The sequence below is a fragment of the Nipponia nippon genome, unplaced genomic scaffold, assembly GCF_047370975.1.
Source record: "Nipponia nippon isolate SJK-2023a ecotype South Korea unplaced genomic scaffold, ASM4737097v1 scaffold_22, whole genome shotgun sequence".
Taxonomy (NCBI): Eukaryota; Metazoa; Chordata; class Aves; order Pelecaniformes; family Threskiornithidae; genus Nipponia; species Nipponia nippon.
In genome coordinates, this window is record NW_028262339.1 from 2,630,833 (window position 1) to 2,658,565 (window position 27,733).

General features: G+C 41.1%; 1 protein-coding gene across 10 annotated transcripts in view; it reads left to right on the forward strand.

The window, feature by feature from the left end:
• The window catches only part of LOC104013860 (NAD(P) transhydrogenase, mitochondrial-like), a 97,165-nt gene that overhangs the window by 14,765 nt on the left and 54,667 nt on the right, over positions 1–27,733 (forward strand). For 6 of the 10 annotated variants that reach the window (XR_015705360.1, XM_087760359.1, XM_087760365.1 and 3 more), the window contains exons 7-20: positions 574–761; positions 1,526–1,659; positions 3,447–3,638; positions 4,812–4,965; positions 5,847–6,008; positions 6,838–6,948; positions 7,782–7,927; positions 8,926–9,121; positions 9,749–9,982; positions 11,870–12,030; positions 12,778–12,957; positions 19,559–19,612; positions 24,945–25,104; positions 26,967–27,048. Coding sequence is in view for 9 of the 10 variants with exons in the window: in XM_087760359.1 (XP_087616485.1) it covers positions 574–761; positions 1,526–1,659; positions 3,447–3,638; positions 4,812–4,965; positions 5,847–6,008; positions 6,838–6,948; positions 7,782–7,927; positions 8,926–9,121; positions 9,749–9,982; positions 11,870–12,030; positions 12,778–12,957; positions 19,559–19,612; positions 24,945–25,104; positions 26,967–27,048 (2,154 nt within the window). In the remaining variant the exon portion in view is untranslated. Of the gene's footprint in view, positions 1–573; positions 762–1,525; positions 1,660–3,446; positions 3,639–4,811; positions 4,966–5,846; positions 6,009–6,837; positions 6,949–7,781; positions 7,928–8,925; positions 9,122–9,748; positions 9,983–11,869; positions 12,031–12,777; positions 12,958–17,913; positions 18,075–18,512; positions 18,631–19,558; positions 19,613–24,944; positions 25,105–26,966; positions 27,049–27,733 lie in introns of those variants that run through there. The other 4 variants (XM_087760361.1, XM_087760366.1, XM_087760367.1 and 1 more) reach the window with 4 other exon arrangements.

Sequence of the window (27,733 nt, forward strand, 5' to 3'; positions counted from 1 at the left end):
TGCAAAATAAATGACAGATTTACAGGATAACTGTAAAAAAAAAAAAAATCCCTGTGGAAAAACAGGCTTGCTGGTATTTCCCATTTCACAGATTAAAGACAGGGCCACAGGCTGTGTATTTATCACCTATCTTAGATACCTAAGTTTGGGCTGTAGACTTACCTAGTCATGACAAGAGAAATGGGTGAGTAGCATTAGTCAATAGTTAAGCTCCCAGCTTTGAGTCTCTTCTCGGAGCAACTGTTGACTGTACAGGAAACTGTAGGCTGCCTTTATTCCTTAGGCTGCCTTCATTCCTTATCCAAGTATCTTCATTAGGGACTTAAAATTAGTGATGCATTTACTTTTTTTCACTAAACACGGAAAGTTGAGGACTTTAGTTAGTTATGGTCTCCTTAATCCTAGAATAAGCTTTAGATCTCTTGTCTGAAGAAGACTACTACTAAAAAGACCAGAAAAGTCATGGTGGATTGAGCTGCCTCTAAATATGGATCTCTCTAAAAGTAGTGGTTGTGTGTCCTGTCCTGTGTCCCCTGTACACTCCCCCCCCCCCCCCCCATTTTCTTTTCCTAGAGCTGCAGCTCTGGAACAGTTCAAGTCTCTTGGTGCTGAGCCTTTGGAAGTAGACTTAAAGGAATCTGGAGAGGGACAAGGTGGTTATGCTAAAGAAATGTCCAAAGAATTTATTGAAGCTGAAATGAAACTCTTTGCCAAACAGTGCCAAGATGTTGATATTGTCATCACTACAGCACTTATTCCAGGTATGTTTTACATGCAAGATACTAATTTTCCTTTATCTTGTGTAAGTTGGCATGTTTGGAGCTGTGCCTGCAGTAAAAACAGAGGTGTTAATGAATTATCTCTGTGTGAACACGTACCTTTTCCCTTCCCTGATAAATGACTTCTTAAAGTGTGTGTCTTTTTGCTAGTTTGTGAAAACAAAAGTTGTAGTCTTTGACTTATTAAACAAGGAGTAGATAGTAATAAAGTAAGAATATATAGTTCTCTTGCATATTTATTGCATTACTGCTACTTCTGCTATGCAGCTTGTGCACTGAAACAAGTCCAATTGAAACAGTACTGTCTTTTGTAATTGAAACATAGTAAGGTAGAACTTAGGTTTTAGTACTTTGTATTGCACAACATGTGTCTTTTAATAACTTATGATGTGGAGGTTTTTTGTTTTTTGTTTTTGTTTTTTTTTTTTCCCCCGGTTATGACTTGAATTGTAAGATTGGATGTTGTCTGTTTACTGAGGACAAAATTGGACTTGTCAGCATCTTTGTTAAACTGCCCATGCATACTTTTTTTTTTTAATATGCTTGGGTGCAAGATGTTTTGGCATCTCTTCTCTCTGCCTGTATAAACAAATCCTCTGTGACATTTCATCCTAGGTACCAATTAGTTGAAAATTTTGCTTACAAAAATAAGGTTTAGCGAGAGAGAGAAGGGAAGAACTCATCTCCTGAGCTCTACAGATAAAAGCTTTATTTTGTGTTTAACTTACTGTGCCTTGTCTTGTCAGGCAAAAAAGCTCCCATCTTGTTTAAGAAAGATATGATTGAATCAATGAAGGAAGGTTCAGTTGTTGTGGATTTAGCTGCAGAAGCAGGGGGAAACGTTGAGACTACAAAGCCTGGAGAAATGTACGTTCATAAGGTGAGTGTTTTGGTCTGCAGATCATTCTCTGCCTGTATTTTTTTAAACTGTATTTTGTAAACTGTGTGCTGAAAATGAGTAGCTGATTTTGCTATGTAGGCTTAAGTAATCCTTTAGATTTGCATTTGGTCACTAACATCTCTATGTATAACAATTTGAAGATTTTTTTTTTTTTAAAGAAACAAATACCTTTGTATAGTGTTAATTTGGTTGGTAAGTATGGAAGTGTTATTTCTTAGACTTCCGAGTCCAGTGGCTTGTCTCTGATTTCAGGGTGTGGTTTGATGTCTGTTTCTTGGTATACCTAAAGAGACAGCAGTAGCAATAGCTTCTTTGACTTGCTCATCACCTCCCACAACTGGAGGTTACAATCCCTGTCACAGGTACAGCTAAACAGGTTAAGACTATGTCAGTGTTTACTTCAGTGCAAAGTCTCTGGCTTAGCTCAGTATAATTTCAGCTTCAGGAGGGTGCCGTCTTCATATGTCTTTAGCTTTGCCAACGTGAGTGTGTCTGCCTTAGAGTATCCAAACCACTTGTAACCCAAACTAGGAATAGCATGAATTGGTTCATTAAACTAAGCAATTTTGCCCTGGACTGAGCTAACTACTTTGGTTTTGCTCCAATTTTCATTGGCTCAGTTGAGAGCTTGTTTTCTTTTTTGGGGGGTTTATTTTTGGTATTTGTGAGAAATCTACTAGCAGTTATAGAAATCTGGGTGATGAGATTTAAAGTAGCAGATTTCCAAGTTTGTTATTTGGTAATGTAAGGGCATAATGCCGTTGTTATTCTGCTCTAAGGAAGCCTGTAGGACATATTGCTGTCATGGTTGTCCTTAATATAAACAGGGCTGTGTGTGTATATCATGAGTCATGCATTGTATTTGGCTTTGTGGTTTTCTAGGGCTTTTGATGTCATTGCTTAAAAACTGAAATTAGAGTATGTAGAACAGAAATAAGCAGATACTTCCATGAAGAATTTATATGGAGTGCTTTTAGCCAGAGGAATATTATCCCTGGATATAGCGTACTGGCACTGAGCTGTGGAAAAGAGCAGCAGTGCAGAACTACTAGTAGCATGCAGGAGCATTGCATTAAGAAGCCAGAGTTCCTGGAAGCATGCATGGATCTTTAGCTGTAAGTTGCGAGGAGCAGTGTTTTAACACAAGCCTGTTTGAGCATGAAGAGTGTATGCCAGCCTCAGCTTCCCACACCTTCTAAAAGCTCAAGAGCTTGATAGCCAGGTATACTCACATTTATTCTTTAAACAGTGTGGATATATTATGTTGCATCTTTACATAAATGTGAACCTGGGCATATTACTTGCACAGCTAGCTAGCTCTGAGGAAGCTCCCTTTGCTTCTCTGTCATGTAGAATGTTGCCTCCAGTGCATGTTCTCCAGAAGGACTGAGAAGATGCCAAGCACTGGGTAGGATCATCTGTTACCTGGTTGCTTTAAGAAGCTAAAATCTGAGAGAATGGTAGGATTTGGAGAGGACAAGCTCTTGTACCAATATGTTCTCTCTCTGTAGGCTTGTTGCTAATAGCATTTAAGGTGTTGGGTTTGATCATGTTGAATTTTGTAACGGTTGCGAATAATCCTCCCCCCAGCTAATAATGTTAGAGCTGCAGGTAACAGTTTTAGTTGGGATTAAAAACAGAAATAAATTAAACAGTTTGGATATATATTTCCAGAAGGATGTATTGGAAGAGATGCTGCTTCTTCAGCGATTGAACTAATCCTTAATATTTTTTACTTGATTTTTTTTTTTTTTTCTTTTTTTCAGGGTGTTACACACATTGGCTACACAGACCTGCCTAGCAGAATGGCTACTCAGGCCAGTACTCTGTATTCCAATAATATTATCAAACTCCTAAAGGCTATTAGTCCTGACAAAGAGAACTTCTACTTTGATCCAAAAGATGAATTTGATTATGGGACTCTGGATCATGTTATTAGAGGAACTGTAGTAATGAAGGTAAGTCAGTAAATATTCTCTTCTTAATTTGTGAGTACATACTTTTACATTTATCAGTGCTGTCTCTTTAAAATGCATTCAAAGATACTGCATGCCAACAGACTTCAGAGGTGGCTTGATGGAGGGTGTGGGTAATTGTGTTTGTATTCAGCTGAATATTCCTCTGTCCCTTTTTGTGAAGGGAAACCTCTTTGCTTTTGTCTTCTTGTCAAGGTTAAACAAATACCTAATGTGTCTACTGTTGAAAAATAGGAAAAAGATTAAATTTGCATGTTGTATTTGTGTGACAAAAACGTAGTTATTTAAAACATTTTTGAAACATTACTACAGGACCAGAAAAACGTTCTTCCTTTTTTTTTTTTTTTTTTTTTTTTTTTTTTTTAAATAAATACATGTTTCTGTTCTTATAAGAGTAACTTCAGAAAAAAAACTGGTGGAACTAGAATATGCAGGATAATTTAAGCTCTATTACAAAATAATAAAATACAAACTTGGGGCATGGGCCAGTATGGGCTCTCCTTGTGCAACTATTAGGAAATAATAATCTGCAGTTTTGGTAAGAGGTATTCATTTCTGTTGAGTTTTGCTGGATAATGTTGCCAAGATTTTGTAATGCTCATTAATATCTACTCTGGAGGAGGCTTGAATTGACTTCAGCTCTCTCGGACCACTAAAGTGGCATGTACAACTTTTAGGTCTGACAGCTCCAGCAGTTGTTCCTCTAGAGGCCTGGAGAACAACAAGAAATGTGAGACATCATGTCTGGAACCTTGCTGAGGTCTGGGCAGGTACTGATTACAGTTAAGATCTGTAGCAGAACTTGCTTTTTCCAAGACCCTGTTTTATTTTGGATAAATGTTTTCCATTTAAGGAACTTTCCCTCTTTGGTTTGGTTCCTGCTTTCAAGCCCTGTGCTGTGTTTCTGCCAGGCACTCTTGGACACTGATATTAAATCTTGTCTGAAAAATGTGTAAACCAGTATGGTTAATTTGGTCAGGCTGTACTGGTCATCTAGTCTTGCAAACTTCTGATGCAGGAAAAAGGAAGATGATGTTCTTGTGGCATGGCTCTAGGGTCTTAAGACTTATCTGAGTTGCAGGATTAAGAAGAGTAGACTCCTCAAACTATAAAGCATCTGCCATGTTAGGGATAACTGTAAATATCTCTTGTCAGGATGGCAAGGTGATTTTCCCAGCACCTCCACCAAATAACATTCCTCAAGGAGCCCCTGTGAAGCGGAAGACTGTAGCAGAGCTGGAAGCAGAAAAAGCAGCTACTATTACACCTTTTAGAAAAACTATGACTAGTGCATCTGTATACACAGCAGGTAGGCAACTTCCAAAGTTGGAGAATTAGTGTAGAGTGTTCCTCATTTGGCTAATACTTTTCAGTGACTCCCCATTTTACTCGTTCAATTTAATAACTGGCTAGTGTATCCTAGCGCAAAATCAGTGTAGTGTAATAATTGCTTTTGAGAGGGGGAAATAATACTTTTGGTTAAACTTCTAAAATTTTAACATTTCAAACAGTGCTGACTCATGCTGTGTGCATGTATGTGTGTTTGGCTTTATTTAAATATCAGTAAAATACTTACAATTCTGAAGGACTCCTGCTAGGGACTGTGCCCATACTTTGCAGCAGAATCAATTTAATGCCATTGTTTTCTTCAGTCTTTAATGTATTGTATGAGACTTAAATGCCCACAATCTACTGAAGTATTGGGAACAGGACATTGTCTTGACAAATAAATACTGGCTCTTCCTGTCATTTGGTATTCTGTGTGTGTCAAACTTCTGCACGAGGCAATTAATGAATTGAGTATTCTTAATGTTAACCTCTGTTCTTCATACTCACTCTGAGTCTTTCAAGTAGTATCTCAACATGATTGTGACTCTTCTACATTTTTGCTATAGAACAGGAGTGTGACAGGAGCCAGTGTTGGGGTAGAAACCTATCCTTGCTGCTTTGTCTGCATGCATAACAAAGATGTTGGTATTATATTTATGGATTTATTTTCTGTTGTAAAAGAACCGCTAGCACTTAAAGAGCTTTGTAGTTGACAAAGATGATCCAGCTGATCTTGAAACAAGTCCATGCACAAAACTCCTTTTTACTTTTAGCTCAATACTGGACTCCTGTTTGTACAGAGCTTAAATGTAAGAAACAATTGAAAAGTTATAGAAAAGTTTTGCTGTGCTTTTCTTCTAGGTTTAGCGGGCATGTTAGGACTAGGCATCGTAGCTCCTAATACTGCTTTCACACAAATGGTGACAACGTTTGGCCTAGCTGGAATAGTGGGGTACCATACGGTATGGGGTGTGACTCCTGCTCTTCACTCTCCACTTATGTCAGTGACTAATGCTATCTCAGGTAAGTAGCTGTCATACAACTTCTTGTTTTCTATTTAAAATAAACACCGCTCCTTTTACTTGAACTTTAGACAAAAGTCTGCTGATATGCCTTTTAAAATGCCAAAGAGCCTAGTACTACTTTGCATCTCTGAGTTGTCCTTGCTATTTATGAAAATAAACTGGAACATACTCTTTCCAAGAGTATGTTTTTTCAAAAGAAAGGCAAATGTGGTGCTGTGTATTTTTTTTATTTTTATAAGTAATTTTCAACTCTTAAACTGTTTGCTTTAAAGTTTGTTTTACTTGGAGTGCTGCAGTCTCTCCTTTCATATAACTTTCTTCCCAAAATGTTGCCCTGAAAATAACTTCTTTCATGTTTTCTGCTTTCTCTTTTTTCCTCTCCTCAAACTATGTGTTTTGAGGAGGGGAAAAAAAAAAATATCTTAAGTGACCTGTAAGATTCATAACCTTATACATATGTAAGACTTTATATATCTCTGTGTGTGTGTATATATGTGTGTGTATATATATGTATGTATGTATGTGACAGGTCATGAGTCTGATCTATTTTGACTATTAAAAGCAAAGTTTCTTTTATCAAACAAGTACTCGGAGGCTGACTGTGCTTGAGGCACTTCAAAACTACATTCATATACTATTATTTTTTTTTTCTTTTGAAACATGTTTATATTGCTGAAAAAGATCATGGTAGTCTTTGTTTAAATAGTAATGTGTAGAGTAGGGGTAAAAATTTGAGTTGACTGGTATCTTTTTGACAGGTAGAAGGAAACTTGCTCTAGGTATAGAGCCTTTTAAGGTTCAGTAATGCTTTTTTCCCTTTTAAATAGGACTAACTGCAGTTGGTGGACTGGTATTGATGGGAGGAAACTATCTCCCTGAAAACACTCCTCAAAGTCTAGCAGTGCTTTCAACCTTTATCTCTTCAGTCAATATTGCAGGTATGAATGTTAGTTTTTTGTTTGGTGGTGGTGGTTTTTTTTGTTTGTTTGTTTGGGTTTTTTTGTTTTGTGTTTGGTTTTTTTTTTTCTCCCCCTGAGGCAAACTTAAAGCATTTGTGTAATTCTTCTAATTCTTCTAGCTCTTACAGTGTGCAAATTCCAGAAATATTCTGGGAATAGGATCTGAGAGCATTCATCAATAAAGAAACACCCCCCACCAAATTTCATGGTAGTTACTGTATCTAGTTCACACACCCTGTGGTGTAATCTTTTTTAGGGAAGCGTTTAAACGTGCATTTTTCTTTTACAGTATCCTTTGGGTGATGACTATATAAAATAGCTTTTTCCTGTATATCCCAAGATGGTATTGCATTTGTCTCTGTATTCCTTTTCCCACTTGAAAAATATACTAGTGGCATAGAACAAAATTCTGCTTGCTCGAGCTTCAAAAGTCCCAGCTTCATGAATAAAAAAAGATGTGAAAGTGAGCAATGTGACTTATAAATACTATTTTTTTGCTAGAGTAGACAGAAAAAAGAGCATGATCATAAACTAATCCGTACCCTATAGTCAGCGTAGAGTATGGAGCCAGAGCAAGTCCTCCAGGCTTTCATAAATTCCCTCTAAAGTTTAAAAAAGACAACAGGATCTCACCCTGATTACACCTTTGTTTCCTGGTGGTTTTCCAGCTTACTAGCTTTTCAGAGGCTTTATTAGTGTCAGTTGCTAAATTTGTGTTGTAATATGGTTTAACCAAATATTTCTCTTATAGCTTGACATATGCTTAGTTTTAGATTTTATTTTTTTAAAAATTGTTGCTTTCTTTTGGCCAGGTGGGTTTCTAGTTACACAGAGAATGCTGGATATGTTCAAACGTCCCACAGACCCTCCTGAGTATAACTACTTGTACCTACTTCCTGGTGGTGTATTTGTAGGAGGTTATGCAGCCATTCTCAACGGCGGCTATAATATTGAACAGGTAAGAAGATAACTTAGTGCCTCTCAGCCCGCTGTTCGCAGCAAGGTATGCTTCTTCACTGCTTACTCTGTTAAGGAGTAAATAGCAAATTAGCCATGGTCTTTTAATCAGCTATGTATTCTTACAAAGCCAATATGAAGTTGATTAAGTTTGTAATCATACCTCAAATGCTGAATCTGCAAATTTTAGAAGCTTTAGTCCTCCCCTCCAAGCAGCAGGTACTTTGTTATTTATTGCACAGTTTTCCTAAATTACAGCTTAAATATTAGAGTGACTATAGAAACCAGTCTTTGGATTAAATGTTTCTGAAAGTTTAACTTGAAGTAACAGTTAAAGTAGGTATGACATCTGGATGGGATGAGATTTCAGTACAGAGGGATGTATAGGGATTGTACCTATAGAACCTTTTATGGTAGATGGACTTCTGTTTGCATTTGTTTTAATAGTAAGAAAAATCAATGTGTATTGCCTTCTGTGTTTGGAAAAAGCGAATCCAGGCATAGCTTTATCCTGGGGGCTTGCAATACATGGAGTTTTTTTAGTTATCTAGACAGGTATAGCTCAGTTCATTTAAGCTTGTTTATACTTTTTGAAAACAGGAGTTCAGATGCACCATTATAGGAATAGTTTTGGAATTTGCTTATGAACAGGACAGTTTAGCTTTGGGGTTGTACTAAAGAAAAACTTGCTTCTGAACTGATGAGGAAAGTTGACTTGATGCAAGTTTAGTATTCACAGTGCAGATAAACCAAGCTCATAAAGTGGGGAAAAAGTTTTAATAGATATCACATATTAATTGGCTGAAATCACATCCCATACAACAGTTTCTCACAGTCAAGAGTTTGACTTCTACTTCAGTTATGAACAAGCCATCTGGTGACTTATACGCATTCTGGAGAAATTTGCCCTTTTGTGTAATAATCAAAGATTTTGATAATGATTATGCACTTTGTGCCTCTACTTCATGTATGCATATTGATGTTTTTCTTATTTTAAAGATGATGTATCTGGGCTCAGGCTTATGCTGTGTTGGTGCCCTGGCTGGTCTGTCCACCCAAGGAACAGCTCGTCTTGGAAATGCTTTGGGTATGATTGGTGTTGCAGGAGGTTTAGCAGCAACTCTTGGAGGCCTTAAACCCTCACCTGAATTGTTGTCGCAGATGTCAGGTGCAGTGGCACTCGGTGGTACCATAGGTATGTGTATGATACTATAAACTAACAATATATGTTCTATATGTGCATTTATGCAAGCTGTATATATGCAAAATATTGTATAGGTCACAGGTGAATTGACTAACTTACATTTATGGCTTGCTTATGTTATTTTGCAAGTATGTGAACAAAGAATCATAAGTCCCAGGGCTTTTATTAATGCATCAGGATGCGGTAAAGAATGGAGAGACTGGTGGAAAAGCAGGAGCACATCATCTCTGTTAGGGAAACTGGGTATGCAGAGGTGAATGAACTTGCCCAACTTCATACTTCTGTTCAGTTGCTGACTGAATACTGCCAAATTCACTTTTTCACACTGTGCTTTCTTAACAGAAAATGTTGAATTTCTCAATATTTAATGAAGCTTTTAAGAACATGATATGCTTTAATCTTGTCTCTAATTTCCATTATATCCTCATTGTACAAAATGCACGTATGCAGCTTTCAGTTAAATGCCGTAGCAATTTCTAGCGTAGAACAAATTTTTCCATTGGAACAGGCATGTGTGTGCGTGTATTCATTGCACACTGAACCATGATATATCAATTTCTAGCTGCACAGATTAGTTGTGTTTTGTAAGACTTCCCTCCTGTCTTCAACTCTCAATAGGTTTGACGATTGCTAAACGCATCCAGATTACAGATCTGCCTCAGCTAGTGGCTGCTTTCCATAGTTTGGTTGGTTTGGCTGCTGTGCTCACCTGTGTAGCAGAATACATGATCGAATATCCTCACTTTGCTACTGATCCAGCTGCAAACCTCACCAAGATTGTGGCGTACCTTGGCACATACATTGGCGGGGTGACTTTCAGTGGCTCTCTTGTTGCTTATGGAAAACTACAAGGTGAGACCTTCTATTCAGAACTAAGTATTTGTTAAAGGTCCCATGTCCCCCCAAGATTTAGCTTTGCCTTTAGACTGCTGTGTAATTGGAAAGAAACATTGTATTTTGCATCAGGTAAAAGTTTATATGTTTAATTCTTATGAGTGTACTTTTTAAAAATTCTGTTCTTGCTTGTGTACAGTTTTAGTTATGGTTTGTCTTCATTGCTTGGACATATTACTGCTATTAATTACCAAATCATATAAGCTTCCCTTAATTAATCTCATCTAGAAATGAATGTTGCTTTAGTGTTGTTAAGACCTGACTACTTTATTGAACCTTTATGATCACAACTTCATCTTCCTGAGCAGACATTTTAATTGAAACCCTGATGTTGCTGGACTCGGTGAGCACCGCTAATATTTATGGGATTTTGTTCTTAGTGTTGCATTGTCAGTTAAGACTGACTCACTTTAAACCATCCAATCCGCTATCTATTTACCTACTATGCAAGCTCCATGCCTCTTACTGTTTTAGTAAATATGCCTTCTAAATTAAACACTTGCTAATTCCTGATTCTTATGCACCTGAAGGTTTCTTTATTGCATTTATTTTTGGTTTTGTAAGCACACAGCTTTTGAGAGACTGAGATAGCTGGAACTTGTTAGTACAGGTATTAAGAGCTTCCTATTACTAGACTTGTTATTAGCCTTGCAATAGTTCCTTTGGGAAACATCTGTTTGCGTTCTTCAGTGTTTATGAGACCAGCCATTGAAGGAGGAAGCATGATATGGATGGAAAGCTGTCTTCTTTAATAATCTTTTGAAGGCTTTGTCAGTAGTATGTATTTCTGATGTATTTCTGCTAAGTAGTTACTCATTTCTCATTTCTTCTCAATTATTTTCTCTCTTCTCCATCTTCTTCTCTCCACCCCTCCTAGTGATTTATGTGCATGTCCCTGGTGAACTTCACTGCCTGTTTCAGCCCATTCTCCTGTTGTGTGGTGTTTTTTTTTTTTTTTTTTTCCTTCCCCCTTCCATTGTCATATCAGCACCATAATAATAAGCTTGTCTATACTATTGAACTACAGGTAGCAGGTCACGCACTTTGATCGGTTCATTCTTTCTCTTGAATTCAGCTAAATTGAAATGAGATACTTGGTAAGTAATTACTTACACCAAAAGTAATGAATAATTATTTTTACTCTTTGCTGTGTTGTTTTAAAGCCTAGGGTAAAAATAAATACTTGTTTGTCTTTTTAAACTGAATCACACAAATCCCCAAACCTCTCTTCCCATCAAGTCTGCCAATGTGGGAAGCTGTGGGAAGTCTGTATGACTGAGGGAAACTGACTGACTAGTGAAACTAGCAGGAGTATTTTATATTTGGGGTTATCTGTGTAGTCATATTTTTCTAAGCATACAGCTTTTGAGAGACTGAGATAATACCTGTACGAAGAAGTTCCAGCTAAGAGCTTCCTGTTACAGAGCTTCATGCACAGCATGCAAAGACTTGGGGCTAGAATTTAAGTTTAATGAAGGAAAAAAAAAAAGGGAAAGTAAAAAAAAAAAAAAAAAAAAAAAAAAAAAAAAAACCAAAAAACCAGAAAGGCACTTTTCAAGAGGAAAAGAGGTCTTTGTGATTATTCTGAAATACTTACGAGAGATTAGGAAGTAAAACAAGAGTTTAAACAGGAGTATTTGAGAATCTAGAATAAGTCTGAATGTGTTGCAGTACTGAGTCAGCACAAGGTCTCAGCTTCAACTAACTGGTTTTATCTTCCGCTCCTTTTTTTTTTTTTTCTTTAATTTTTTTTTTTTTTTTGCTAAGGTATTCGGTCTCCTCTGGGGCAAGAGACAGGTTCTCCTGCATGTATGTGTCAATCTCTGAATATGCATTTGACTGCAGGTATCCTGAATTCTGCACCACTGCTCTTGCCTGGTCGACATGCATTGAATGCAGGGTTGCTGGCTGCCAGTGTTGGTGGAATGGTTCCATACATGATTGATCCTAGCTACACTATGGGAATTACTTGTTTAGGTTCTGTCTCAGCTCTCTCAGCCATAATGGTAAGTTGGGAAATTATAGGAGGTGAAACAAATTAAACAAGCAGTTCATCCTTCAGCTTTGCAAGTTTCCTCTCGATGACTGTATTTTACCATCCCGAGTCACTATCATCATAGTGTCTGTATGTTAACTTGCAGTAGCAAGTAGCAACTGACTTTCCTAAATCTAGCTGTAAAACAGAACTGTTCCAAAGAACAGGCATGTATGTATATAATTATTTTTTGCAGCTATGACTTAATGGAGGCTTTTATATGATAAACTGATATTTTAAAAGACTTCTTGGAAAGTTCATCCTTAAAATACTTATAAAGGCACTGGATGTACAGGTTGTCATGATAACTTAAGATTATCCCCATGTGTAACTTCCCCCATTCACTCACCCTAGCTGTTGCAAAATTTACCTTACGTATTACCATTCTGTTAACCAAGTCTTGCAAAGTCTGCTCAGTATGAATACTTTACTGGTATGAACAATTCCATGGAGCTGGTGGGATATTTTTCTGAGTAAAAATAAGCGACTAAGCACAGGATGAGGACAGTGGAGTGCCTTCGTGTCCTCTCTAAGAAGGCAGAATCAGTAAGTCAAATCCTCAGGCCACATCTTGGTGTCTCCTATGTTGAAAATAGGTGGACTGAGTTATTCAGTAACTTCATATTTATTTTTTTAATGCTGCAGGCAGACTGTCCTCTTTGCATGTTCTCCTTAGTCATGGCTTATACTGAAGTGTGTATTTTCTTTCATTTTCCAGGGTGTCACTTTAACAGCAGCTATTGGTGGTGCTGACATGCCTGTAGTTATTACTGTCCTGAACAGTTACTCTGGATGGGCTTTGTGTGCTGAGGGCTTCCTACTGAACAACAACTTGCTGACCATTGTTGGTGCACTCATTGGCTCCTCTGGCGCCATCCTCTCTTATATCATGTGTGTGGTAAGAAGAGAGCAGAAATTGTACTTGTCTTCCAAGTAATGAGAAACCTTATTCAGCACGTTTGCTAGGAAGATAAGCAATCAGAAGATCAGACTGCTAGGTGTTGAGAGACCAGAAAATTCTTGATTGAAACTGTTGGACTAGATGTCAGTCATCTCTCTCTGATTTGGAGAGATACCCACTTAAAAACTGAGGAAAGCCTTTGCATTGACTTCGGTATTCAGGGTTTGAATCTGGGCTCAAACAGATATGATAACTTGTTGTCGTGGTTTAACCCCAGCCAGCAACTAAGCATCACACAGCTGCCCGCCCACTGCCCCCCCCCCCCCACCGGTGGGATGGGGGAGAGAATCGGAAGGGTAAAAGGGAGAAAACTCATGGGTTAAGAACAGTTTAATAATTGAAGTAAAATGAAATAGAATAGTAGTAATAGCAGTAATAATAATAAAACCAAACAGTAATAATATAATAATATACAAAGCAAGTGATACACTGTACAATTGTTCACCACCTGCCGACCGATGCCCAGCACATCCCCGAGCAGCGATCACTGCCCCTCGGCCAACTCCCCCAGCTCATATACTGAGCATGACATGACATCATGTGGTATGGAATAGCCCTTTGGCCAGTCTGGGTCAGCTGTCCTGGCTGTGCCCCTTCCCAGCTTCTTGTGCCCCTGGCAGAGCATGGGAAGCTGAAAAGTCCTTGCCTAGTGTAAGCACTACTCAGCAACAACCAAAATACTAGTGTGTTATCAACATTATTCTCATCCTAAATCCAAAACACAGCACTATACCAGCTACTGGGAAGAAAATTAACTCTATCCCAGCTGAAACCAGGGCAGTATCCACCCCTTATTCTATACCATATATGTCATACCCAGGTCTTACACCTTCCAACACATTCCAATTAATCACCACCGCTTTCCCGGTCTTCTGAGACAGATTATATATATATATATACACACACAGACAGATATCACTTTCTTAATCTATGGGCTGTCCCTCTAGAACATTTGTTGAGTTCATTTAGTCCATGACTTTGGGCTCCATCTGTCATAAGTCTTTCAGGGCAGGAGAGATGGTGTGTGGTATTCGATTGTTGCATGCTGAAGCCAGTTCTGGTTCTGTCACCTCTGCGCTTTACTGAAGAATGAACCTCTGAGCAATCTGGGTGATTCTTACTGTATACTGTTGATATGGCATATAGTAATCATAGAAGCGATGACATCCAGTATTATATAGCAACTAACATCATACAATTCAGTTCATTGGCTATTTTCATCCCAAATCAAATCCCCTTGAGGTACACATCGGACTTTCCCATCCTCCCGCATCACCCACCAAGTGCACCCAGGTCCTTGAGCAAAAGCAATCCCATGAATGGGTTTAGCTTTGCTTGAGGTGGGAGTAACCCGGACTGTCTTCCCCAGCATATTTTTTACATGCACTACAGGGACTTTATCCCCCTCTGCAGTACGTAAAAGTCTTGATTGAGCAGGGCCAGCTCGATTGGCAGATCGCCTAGTGTTGACTAACCAGGTGGCCTTTGCTAAATGTGTATCCCAATGTTTGAATGTCCCACCACCCATTGCTCTCAGTGTAGTCTTTAATAGTCCATTGTATTGTTTGATTTTCCTGGAGGCTGGTGCATGATAGGGGATGTGATATACCCACTCAATGCCATGCTGTTTGGCCCAGGTGTCTATGAGGCTGTTTCAGAAATGAGTCCCATTATCTGACTCAATTCTTTCTGGGGTGCCATGTCACCACAGGACTTGCTTTTCAAGGCCCAGGATAGTGTTCTGGGCGGTGGCATGGGGCACAGGATATGTTTACAGCCATCCGGTGGTTGCTTCCACCATTGTAAGCACATGGCGCTTGCCTTGGTGGGTTTGTGGGAGTGTGATCTAATCAATCTGCCAAGCCTCCCCATATTGATATTTCAGCCACCGTCCTCCATACCAGAGAGGCTTGAACCGCTTGGCTTGCTTGATTGCAGTGCATGTTTCGCATTCATGGATAACCTGTGCAATAGTGTCCATGGTCAAGTGCACCCCTCGATCACAACCCCATCTATAGGTTGCATCTCTTCCTTGATGGCCTGAGGTGTCATGGGCCCACCAAGCTAGGAATAATTCACCCTTCTGTTGCCAGTCCAGACCCACCTGAGCCACTTCAATCTTAGCAACCTGATCCACCTGCTGGTTGTTGTGATGTTCTTCAGTGGCCTGACTCTTGGGTATGTGAGCATCTACGTGACGTACTTTTACAACCAGGTTCTCTATCCGGGCAGCAATATCTAGCCACAATGTGGCAGCCCAGATGGGCTTGCCTCTGCGCTGCCAGTTGCTCTGCTTCCATTGCTGTAACCACCCCCACAGGGCATTTGCCACCGTCCATGAGTCAGTATAGAGACAGAGCATTGGCCACTTTTCTCATTCAGCAATATCCAAAGCCAGCTGGATGGCTTTCACCTCTGCAAACTGACTCGATTCACCTTCTCCTTCAGCAGTTTCTGCAACTTCTCGTACAGCATTCCATACAGCAGCTTTCCACCTCCGATGCTGTCGTCTTGTGCGGAAGGACCCATCAGTGAACAGGGCATATTGCTTCTCATTTTCTGGTAGTTTATTATACAGTGGGGCCTCCCCAGCACGTCACCTCCTCCTCTGGTGATATTCCAAAATCTTTGCCTTCTGGCCAGTCCATGATCACTTCCAAGATTCCTGGGTGACTGGGCTTTCCTATTCGAGCCTGTTGTGTGATGAGTGCGACCCACTTGACTCCATGTAGCATCAGTTGCATGATGCATACAGGGGATCCTCCCTTTGAACATCCAGCCCAGCACTGGCAGTCGGGTTGCCAGGAGGAGCTGTGCTTCAGTACCAATCGCTTCCGAAGCAGCTTGAACCTCTTCATATGCTGCCAATATCTCTCTCTCAGTTGGAGCATAGCCAGCCTCGGATCCTCTGTATCCCTGACTCCAAAACCCTAGGGGTCGACCTCGAGTCTCCCCTGGTGCTTTCTGCCAGAGGCTCCAGGTAGGGCCGTTCTCCCTGGCTGCGACGTAGAGCGCATTTTTTACATCTTGTCCTGCCTGGACTGGCCCAAGGGCTACTGCATGGACTGTGTCCTGTTTAATTGGTTCAAAGGCTTGTCATTGCTCAGGGACCCTTCTGAAATCGTTCTTCCAGGTCACTTGATAGAGAGGGCTTACAATCAGACTGTAATTTGGAATATGCATTCTCCAAAAACCCACAATGCCCAAGAAAGCCTGTGTTTCCTTTTTGCTGGTTGGTGGAGACATGGCTGTGATTTTGTTGATTATATCCATTGGGATCTGATGACGTCCATCTTGCCATTTTATTCCTAAGAACTGGATCTCCTGTGCAGGTCCCTTGACCTTACTTTGCTTTATGGCGAAGCCGGCCTCCAGAAGGATTTGGACTATTTTCTTCCCGTTCTCAGAAACTTCTGCTGCTGCTGTTGCCCCACACAATGATGTCATCAACGTATTGCAGGTGTTCAGGAGCCCCACCCTGTTCCAGTGCAGTCTGGATCAGTCCATGGCAAGTTGTGGGGCTGTGTTTCCACCCCTGGGGCAGTCGATTCCAGGTGTACTGGATGCCCCTCTAAGTGAAAGCAAACTGTGGCCTGCACTCTGCTGCCAAAGGGATAGAGAAAAACGCATTAGCGATGTCAATGGTGGCATACCACTTGGCTGCCTTTAACTCCAATTCGTATTGAAGTTCTAGCATGTCCAGTACGGCAGCACTCAGCGGCAGCGTGACTTCATTCAGGCCCCGATAGTCTACTGTTAGTCTCCGCTCTCCATTAGACTTTTGCACTGGCCATATGGGACTGTTAAAAGGTGAGCGAGTCTTGCTGATCACTCCTTGGCTCTCCAGTTGACGAATCAGCTTATGGATGGGAATCAGGGAGTCTCTGTTGGTGCGATATTGCCGCCGGTGCACCGCTGTGGTGGCAATTGGCACCTGTTGTTCTTTGACCCTCAGCAACCCCACCATAGAAGGGTCCTTTGAGAGACCAGGCAAGGTGGACAGCTGTTTAATTTCCTCCGTCTCCAAGGCAGCTTTACTAAAAGCCCACCAGTACCCTTTTGGGTCCTTGAAACACCCTCTCCTGAGGTAGTCTATGCCAGGGATGCATGGAGCCTCTGGGCCAGTCACAGTGGGATGCTTCTGGCACTCATTCCCGGTTGAGCTCACTTCAGCCTCCAGTACAGTCAGCTGTTGGGATCCCCCTGTCACTCCAGAAATACAGATGGGTTCTGCCCCTTTATAGCTTGATGGCATTAGGGTACACTGTGCACCAGTGTCCACTAGAGCCTTATAGTCCTGTGGGTCTGATGTGCTAGGCCATTGAATCCACACAGTCCAGTAAACCCGGTTGTCCCTTTTCCTCCACCTGGCTGGAGGCAGGGCCCCTCTAGTCCTGGTCATAGCATTCGTTACTCCCTTCTTGTAAATGCGAATCCAAAGTCCCTTTGTTAAGATCGGCAGCAAAATCAGCCCTTCTACTCTGTCTGGGGAACTGCTCACTGGAAACTGAAGCAGCAGTTTTCCTGGGAGAACCCCCTTTTGTAGTTGTTTTTCCTTGCAACTCATGTACCCGTGCCTCTAGGGTCGAGGTAGATTTTCCATCCCACTTCCTCATGTCCTCTCCGTGGTCACACAGATAAAACCACAGGGTGGCCTGTGATGTGTATCCACTATATCTTCTCTCTTGAGCAGAGGGATGCTTACTCCTAATGGCTGAGGTACTGGTCCGTACAGGTGAGGAGTAGGACATATCCTCTTTGAGTTGCTGGACCTTCTGGGACAGTTTCTCCACAGCTGAGACGCAGGCCCATAGGGAGGAAGAGAGACTTTCTTTGTATTGTCAGAGTTGGCCAGCCATTTCATCCACCGTCTGTCCCTCTTCATCTTTCCAGGTCGTTATTGCCAATGAGTTTGCATGTGACTGTTTGCATGGTGCGCTCCGTACAAACTTCCGCCACGTGGGTCGTGTGCACTGGACTTCATCTGGATCTATGGATAACTGCTCGTTGTCCAGGTCACCATAAATCACCTCCAGCACAGCTAATTCCCTCAGGTACTGGATACCTCTCTCCATGGTGGTCCACTTGCCTGGGTGACATATATAACATCTTCCTTGAAGGGATACCTTTCCTCCACACCTGACAGGAGTCACCTCCAGAGGCTGAGGGCTTGTGCCCCTTTTCCAATTGCTTTGTCAATGCCCCCTTCCCTAGAAAGGGATCCCAGCTGCTTGGCTTCCCTACCCTCTAATTCCAGGCTACTGGCCCCGTTATCCCAGCATGGGAGCAGCCAGGTGACAATGTGCTCGCCTGGACGATGACTGAAATCTTTTTGCATATCTCGCAGCTCACTCAGGGACAGGGATCAGGTGGTTGCCATCTCATTTATGGGTTCTGCCTCTTCCTCCTCCTGTTCTCTTGATGGCCCTGGTTCATCTTCATCCCTTCCTAAACGAGCTGATTTTTTTGTGTTTTTTTTTTTCTCTGTATAGGAGGAAGTGATACTGTCACGGGTTCGTTTTCTGGTTCAGCTGCGCAGGCTGGGGCTGACGCAGCTGTGGGGGCTGTCATTTTGTTGTCAGATCCAGAGACTACCTCTTCCCCTCTTGCTTCTGCCACACAGCCGCTCGCTCATTCCGCCCACCCCATAGGATGGAGGAGAGAATTGGAAGGGTCAAAGTGAGAAAACTCGTGGGTTGAGATAAGAACAGTTTAAGTAAAATAAAATAGAATAGTAGTAATAATAATAATAAAAACAAATAATAATAATACAGTAATAATATAATAATATACAAAGCAAATGATACACTGTACAAGTGCTCACCACCCACCGACCAATGCCCAGCACGTCCCCAAGCAATGATTGCTGCCCCCCAGCCAACTCCCCCAGCTTATATACTGAGCATGACGTCATATGGTATGGAATAGCCCTTTGGCCAGTCTGGGTCAGCTGTCCTGGCTGTACCCCCTCCCAGCTTCTTGTGTACCTGTCAGAGCACGGGAAGCTGAAAAGTCCTTGCCTAGTGTAAGCACTACTTAGCAACAACTAAAACATCAGTGTGTTATCAACATTATTCTCACCCTAAATCCAAAACACAGCCCTATACCAGCTGCTAGGAAGAAAATTAGCTCTATCCTAGCTGAAACCAGGACACTTGTGCTCAGCTGTCTTTTTAGTCATCACTCTGCAGTGTTCTTAAATTTAAACTAAATTTAAATTTTATCAGCAGGAGATATTTTAAGTAGTGAGTTACTTTAAAAAACAAAAACAAACACCAAAAGCCAAAACAAAAATGAACAAACCAACACGTTTGGTTTGACTAGAGAGTAATTTAAAGTTTGGTTTTTTGTAATGTAGATAAGTGTGCAACTTTCTTCAGAGAAGCTATTTTGAAGTAGTGTGGGGTGGCAGCAGGCTTGCATTAATGTATTGCTGATACTAACGTCTGTGTCAGAGCAAACTTGAGCTTCAGCTCTATGTGTAATCATATTGCATTATTAGTAATGATTTCCTTTTTTTTCCGGAACATTTGTACAGAAGCCTCTCTTGTCTTCCTGTGTGCGTCTCCTTTTTGTTTTTGAAGATGGAGAGGTAATGACTTAAAGAAAACTGTTCACAGTGCAACAGCTGCCAGCGTCCTGTTTCTCTGTTGTGTAATTCTGTTTCGCTTCTGCTTGTGTTCTTGTATGATCTGTGTTGCTTTTCTCCTGTCCTGATGTTTTTCTATGGTCAGCCCTGGCTGTTGTCTTTTACTTCCTCTCTGCTGATAAATAGAGTTGTTATTATGTTAGGAATATTCAGTGTCATTCATTTTCATCTCTTTTGAGGAACAATTTCAGAAAAGCTTAAGAAAATATTTTTGTGCAGCTTCATGGAGGTGAGTTCAAATGAACAATCCCAGGTATGAATTTTGAAGAATCTTGTTCTTTCCTGAACACTTTGTATCTCCTTATCAAAAGGAAATCAGATTATGTGGCTTATAGGATATCTTTTTATATAAAAATATATGTATGTGGGGTTTTTTTTTTATATAGTCAGCAGTTTAGTCAGTATCAGTAGAAAGATGATGCTTATTGGGGTAACACAGGTATGAAAAGTATGTTCATTAAAGATCAAATTCTTGTAAGTCTTGGTGAAAACATGATCTGTTGAATACGTATTTAGCAGTAGGCATAGTCACTCTATAGCTTCCTTTTTCTTTTACTGTCCCCTTTTTTTATTGCTAGCTCCTCTCAGAACTCAAAGAATTTTGAGATACTTGAATCTTGTTTGGAAGGATCTAAGTAAATAGGAAGTCTGGGGAAATAATTAGCAAAATAGTTATTCAGTGACAGAATGGCTTTCCTCTATGTATTTCTCAAACTTCAGGAAGTTTAGTTTTTGAGGTAATATTTTAGAAATCTTGTGCTGCTTCACATAAGCTTAGACAATTAAAGTTGGTCAGCTAGTAAAATTAAAATTATTTTGTATAATTTCTAAACAATAAGCAGAATAACTTGTTTCTCCCCCAGCATTTTTCTCTTTTGCTTTATTTCCTTTAATGGAAATCATTGCTTTTAAAAGCATTCTTATAATCAAGGGATTCAGTATCAATATCTTCAGTCTGTGTTTCAGGAGAAAAAAAATATTCAAGAGTTTCAATAAACTCTGTTTAGGCCATTGCAACCTGTGCTAATGAAGCAACGCAGTTTTCCCCCTCCTCCCCCATATGACTTTCATCTAAAGCAGTATATTTATTGAAGCTTATCTAGCACAGATTAAGAGGTGTCTGTGGAAACAACTTAATGGTCGAAAACTTCTTTTTACAATATTTCCAATTACTTTCTGTGATAAAACTGTAGCTTAATAATCTAAAGCCTATCCAGATAATCTCTTAAAGCTTTTACATGAGTTGATAAAATTGGCCAACATATATTCTTATATCATCTTAATTTTTGCACTCATATCAGTTTGATTTTTCTACCCATCCCTCTTTTGTGCGTATTGAGGTGAGTTAAGGACAAAAAAATTTAATTTCAAAACAAAAAAGCAAAGCCCTGTACTGTTAACTCATCCTGTGAATTGTGACTTCAGCACATTTGATTGTATTAGCATGTCCTTCTCTTTTTTTTTTTTTTTTTTTTTTTTTTCCCCTCCCCTCCCTCTTTTTCTCCCCCTCTTCCCAGAGCGAATACTTGATGATTGCAACTGTAGTATTAGAATCGGTATGCTTAGGGATGGGGAAAATCATAGAATCATAGAATCGTTAAAGTTGGAAAAGACCCTTAAGATCATCGAGTCCAACCGTTAACCTATCACTGCCAAGTCCACTGCTAAACCATGTCCTCGAGCACCACATCTACCCTTCTTTTAAATACCTCCAGGGATGGAGACTCAACCACTTCCCTGGGTAGCCTGTTCCAGTGCCTGACTACCCTTTCGGTGAAGAAGTTTTTCCTAATATCCAACCTAAACCTCCCCTGGCGCAGCTTGAGGCCGTTTCCTCTAGTCCTATGCCTTGTTACTAGGGAGAAGAGACCAACCCCCACCTCGCTACAACCTCCTTTCAGGTAGTTGTAGAGAGCAATAAGGTCTCCCCTTAGCCTCCTCTTCTCCAGACTAAACAACCCCAGCTCCCTCATCCGCTCCTCATCAGACTTGTGCTCTAGACCCTTCACCAGCTTCATTGCCCTTCTCTGGACACGCTCCAGCACCTCGATGTCCTTCTTGTAGTGAGGGGCCCAAAACTGAACACAGTACTTGAGGTGCGGCCTCACCAGTGCCGAGTACAGGGGCACTATCACCTCCCTGGTCCTGCTGGCCACACTATTCCTGATACAGGCCAGGATGCCATTGGCCCTCTTGGCCACCTGGGCACACTGCTGGCTCATGTTCAGGCGGCTGTCAACCAACACCCCCAGGTCCTTTTCCGCCAGGCATCTCTCCAGCCACTCCTCCCCAAGCCTGTAGCGTTGCATGGGGTTGTTGTGACCCAAGTGCAGGACCTGGCACTTAGCCTTGTTGAATCTCATACAGTTGGCTTCGTCCCATTGATCCAGCCTGTCCAGTTCCCTCTGTAGGGCCTTCCTACCCTCCAGCAGATCGACACTCCCAACCAACTTGGTGTCGTCTGCAAACTTCCTGAGGGTGCACTCAATCCCCTCAGCCAGATCATCAATGAAGATATTGAACAGGACCGGCCCCAATACTGAGCCCTGGGGAACACCACTTGTGACTGGCCGCCAACTGGATTTAACTCCATTCACCACCACTCTCTCGGCTCAGCCGTCCAGCCAGTTTTTAACCCAGTGGAGGGTGCACTTATCCAAGCCGTGTGCAGCCAGCTTCTCCAGGAGAATGCTGTGGGAGACAGTGTCAAAGGCCTTACTGAAGTCCAGGTAGACAACATCCACAGCCTTCCCCACATCCACTAAGCGGGTCACCTTGTCATAGAAGGAGACCAGATTAGTGAAACAGGACCTCCCTTTCATACACCCATGCTGGCTGAGCCTGATCCCCCGATTGTCCCGCACGTGCTGCGTAATGGCGCTCAAGATGATCTGCTCCATGACCTTCCCCGGCACCGAGGTCAGGCTGACAGGCCTGTAGTTCCCTGGATCCTCCTTCTGACCCTTCTTGTAGAGGGCCGTCACATTTGCTAGCTTCCAGTCGTCTGGGACCTCCCCGGTTGACCAAGACTGCTGGTAAATGATGGAGAGTGGCTTGGCCAGCTCCTCTGCCAGCTCCCTCAGTATCCTCAGGTGGATCCCATCTGGCCCCATGGACTTGTGGGCATCCAGGTGGAGGAGCAGGTCAGTGACTGCCACCTCTTCGACAACCGGGGCTTCATTCTGCATCCTATCTCCAGCTTCCAGCTCAGGGGCCCGAAAACCCTAAGGATGACTAGCTTGACTATTAAAGACTGAGGCAAAGAAGGCATCTTCAGATAGAATGAGAAGATGGAATGCTTCAGATAGAAGAGAAAACCATTAATTGGGGTGATGAAAGAGAGCAAGAGAAGGGACAAATTGTGTTAATGTTATGAATTGTATGCTGGCCCATCACCTGTACTAGCTGTGTGGTTTATGTGGGCACAGTGTGGTGTGGAAGGACTTGGAGTTCTCAGGGATGAGGGGTTTGGTTTTCCCTGTGTGGAAGCTCCTGGCCAGTATCACCTGTGTACGCACATCAGAGAGAGCTTTTTGCTGGTAGTTGGATTATCCGCGAATGGTGAAGCCTGCACTTTGTTCATATGTTTGTGGTCTGTGGTGGTAAAGAAGGTGAAAGAGGCTATAGAAGACTTACCACAGTACCCCTGTGCTGGGTAGGTCTTAGCTGCATTGGTTAATTGTTGCTTGATGAGGTCCTGGTTCATTTTGAAGCCTTCTGTACCACCCTCTTTTTGCCAGACTTCCCTCCTCTTTCTTCGGCTCTGTGGTGCATAGCCAGGCAAGGGTGCTTCAATCTCATGCTTGCTTTGTGTGGATTTTCAGATTTCTAATATTTGAACTTTTTTCCTTTGGTCTGGTCTTACTGTTGTCTTTTGGTTTAGATACGAGTAGAAAGCGCTTTGCTTGTAAGCTTAGCGTGCGTAACATCTGAAGAGGGTATCTTCTGTCTAGACTGTGTTACCTGACACTTAACTGATGCAATATACTAAGTAGTGTGTTTTTTCTCTTTGAAGGTTTAATATTGTGATACATGTCAAAGGCAGCATGTTCCTAGAGGATATGAACTACTGCTCACTGCAGTCAGTAGAAAGATGCTGATTTCACAGAGCCTGCGTTTGTGTGGCTGCCTTACAGTATCTGAAATAGCGATGATGTATCAGGATAAACAAAAGTTCTTCTAACATCTTTGTTGTGCTTATTTGCTAGATGCTGAATTTCAGAACTGCACATCTCAGGCTATAGCAAAAACCTGTGGAGTTGCATGATTTGAAATGTCATTGGAAAATGGACACTTGGAAGCATACTTTTATGTGGGTGTTTCCTCTTGCTTGTATGTGTGTCTCTCCAGATCGATTCTTAAATTTTGCTGTAGTTTCTGAGCTAGCACAGCAGATCTGTGACACACGTTTGTTTAAAGAAGCGGTTTATCCTGTTCCTTTCCTGCTTATGAAGTTTTGTTTACTGCAATTACAAGTTTTGCCTACTTCCAGATATTGATCACGCTCACAAGGAGATGTGCTGGTGAAAGCATTTAGCCAGTGGCTTTTCCTGGCTATATATCTACAGAGCCAAATTTTCAGGATGTGTTCTTCTCTTAAAGCTCCTAGTTTAAGATCTCTTGTTCTCCTTTGGTGCTCTGACAGTAAGTCAATGGCCCTCTTCAGTTCATTACAATTTGTTTTGAGTTAGCATTTGGTTAGTTTTGTGTGGCTACTTAGCTTTGTTCTGTTCTTTTCTGTCTTGATGTTGTAGGAGCTTTGCTTCTGTGCTACCTGTAAGAGCTATGTGTCTTCCATGCTGCCATATAGCAGTTCTGTGCTTACATGTTGAATTGCTCAAGAACTTAAGAAAATATCTTGCAAAAATTGTGTGTATATTTTATTTATATTTATATATATATAAAAAATAAAAATCTGTCATCAAATATGCATTCTTTTATAGCCCTCCCTTTTAAGAACAGAAAGAGACCAATATTTGCTGAGGTGTTTTTAATTTGTGTTGTTTTGTTCTTTGCCTTGGGGAAATGATGATGATCTCTTGTTACGTCTGTAATGTGTTTAGAAGCTGATGTTTGGCTATTGCTGTTTTAATCTGGGTCTCTGTTTTAAGGGAGCCTGTTTTAAGAAGTTTTGAGTTGAAAACAGGCAAAACCAGCAGACAAAGACTATTGTCAGGAAGGCTTTAATATCTTCAGAAGTTTTATTTGTGGTCATCCCCTCTCCTTTGTTTTGGGATTTCATCTTTAGCTTATCAAAAATCCTCTTGTCTTTCAGGCTATGAACCGTTCCCTTGCAAATGTGATTCTAGGGGGCTATGGCACCACATCAACAGCTGGTGGGAAGCCCATGGAAATTACTGGAACCCACACGGAAATCAATGTGGATAATGCAATTGAAATGATAAAGGAAGCCAATAACATTATTATTACTCCAGGTAAGACACTCTTGACTCATACAGCAAGATGTTCAGAGGATGTATTATTAAAAAAACCCAAACCAACACAACAAACAAAAAAACCAAAACAAAGCAACCTGTAGCCTGTCTTGCAGTTTCAACATAGCAGCAGCATGTTAAATGTTGACTGGAGTTGTGGGGTCTGTTTTTGTTCACAGGCTAGTCGTTATTCCTCTGTGTAGAAATGTGTATGCTACTTTATTTTTCCTTGTGTGTGTCTCTTCAAAGTTTGTCCTATTTATTTAGATTTTAAATTCTTCAGGACAAAGGCTGTCTTTTGTAAATTATGTTTGCAGTTAACTTTGTGTACAGCTGTTGTGGTGCGAGTTTCCAAGCACTACCACAGTACCAATGGTACCAATAACAAAATATCTGTCCCTTAAGTTACTGAAAGAGAGGATTTTGTTTATGCTTCTTGTCTGCTTGCTCAATTCTGCATTGTTTTGTTAAAAAGCCTGCAGAAAAAAATCTCAAACTTAATTAGTATCCAATAAATACTGGAATTAAAGTAGAAAAAACCCCCACAAACCTGAAAACCAAAATACTGAGTTTTCTGAAACTCTTATGTTGGCCATAGACTTACATAGTTCAATAGCACATTTCCTGTTAGAAGTCAGGTGGGGAGTAGTTCAAGACTTGTTTTCTTTCAACTGAATGGCACAACTATTGTGTTAAATTATATTTTAGCATCAGAATGAGAAGAATGCTAAAAAACAAAGTAGTCTTTTATTTTGCTTCAGCTTAAATGAAAACATCAGTTAGATAGGGTTCTAATTTGGGAAGTTACCTTTGTTTCAAACAAAGCTTGCAAACATCTTCAAGGAGTTTGTCTTTTGCTCCTGTGGTCAAACCTTGAGGACACCATTAATAATTTATACTCTGCATTTTCTTCCTGGGCTTTATTGCTCTGCTGACTTAATTTAGATAGAAAGACTGAAAAGATTATTTGCTGCTAAAAGCCATATTCGGCTACTGAATTACAGTGGTCAGGCTGAAACTCCCCTAGGAATATATGAGTATCTGATGTATATATTGGTTTTTTGTTTATTTTTAATTATGAGAGCTTCTGTTTGTGTGGAAGGTACACTTATTCCTCATAACTGTTAACACTCTCGAGGGCAGAGAGGCCCTGCAGAGAGATCTAGACAAATTAGAGAGCTGGGCAATCACCAACCATATGAAGTTTAACAAGGGCAAGTGCCAAATTTTGCACCTGGGACATGGCGACCCTGGATGTACATACAGACTGGGGAATGAGAGGCTGGAGAGCAGCCCTGCGGAGAGGGATCTGGGGGTTCTGGTTGATGGCAAGTTGAACATGAGCCAACAGTGTGCCCTGGCAGCCAGGAGGGCCAACCGTGCCCTGGGGTGGATCAAGCACTGTACTGCTAGCCGGTCGAGGGAGGTGATTGTCCTGCTCCACTCTGCACTGGTTCAGCCTCACCTTGAGTACTGTGTGCAGTTTTGGGCACCACAGTACAAAAAGGATACAAAGCTACAACATTCAAGAAGCATTTGGACAACACCCTCAGACATATGGTGTGAATTTTGGGGTTGTCCTGTGCAGGGACAGGAGTTGGACTCGATGATCCTTGTGGGTCCCTTCCAACTCAGGAAAAAAAAAATTATGTAAAATTACGTAAATTATGTCAATGCGCCCAATGTTGTCCCAGTCTCCGAAGTTGGGTGCTTCCAGTGATGGTGAGAACCCTCCATGTCTCTCCTGTTCCACCTCATCCTTCTCTGCCCACCTACAAAAAAGGTCATACTGACACCAAAGTAATAACTATTCTGTCTGCACTGAAACAGAAAAATAGCTTAAAATTTGGAAATTCTTTCAGGTTATGGTTTGTGTGCAGCAAAAGCTCAGTACCCTATAGCTGATCTAGTGAAGATCTTGAGAGAACAAGGGAAAAATGTCAGGTAAGTACTTTACTTGATGAAAAGTATTACCTTTTTTTTTTTTTTTTTTTCCTCATTCATTAAAATTTCCCACAAATCTGTATTTTGGTTTAACTTTTCTTTCAGCAGTCATTCTTATACTGATCTCTCTCAGAAATACTAGCTGGAAGAATGCTCTAGTCTTTTCTACAAAAAAGCAGTGAAGTTTCTTGAAAAATAAAATTTCAGTGTAGCTTTTTGTATTCTTTTTGGTTTTGTATTCTGTTCAAGAGAATAGTTAGCAGCCTTTTCTAAAGGCGGAGTTTGGAGAACTCTGAAAGCAGTCGCTCTGTTGAAAATTGTTACTGTGCAGAGTAATCGCAACAGCTGACTTCAGTGCAGGGAGAATAGTTTTTCCTCTATGCTTGTTAGTCAGTGGGGAGAGAGAACAGGCCTAACTTAAGTACTTTGAATTGCTTCCTAGAGAAACCTCTGTTAAGGGGAATTGTTTACTAGGCTAAAGTAGCTTTATTATTTTTTTTAAGTCCTAATTTCCTAAGGAAATTGACCTCTCCGCTTGTGAAACTGTTCGGGAATAGTTAAAAGGGTGCGATGGGAAGAGTTGAGGATTCTAGGCAGGAAATGAGGGCCTCCTTGCAGTATGGAGAAAGTGTTTGCTGGGGTCAGTCTGGTATGAAATGGAAGAGTAGATCAGGTAGCAGCCTCT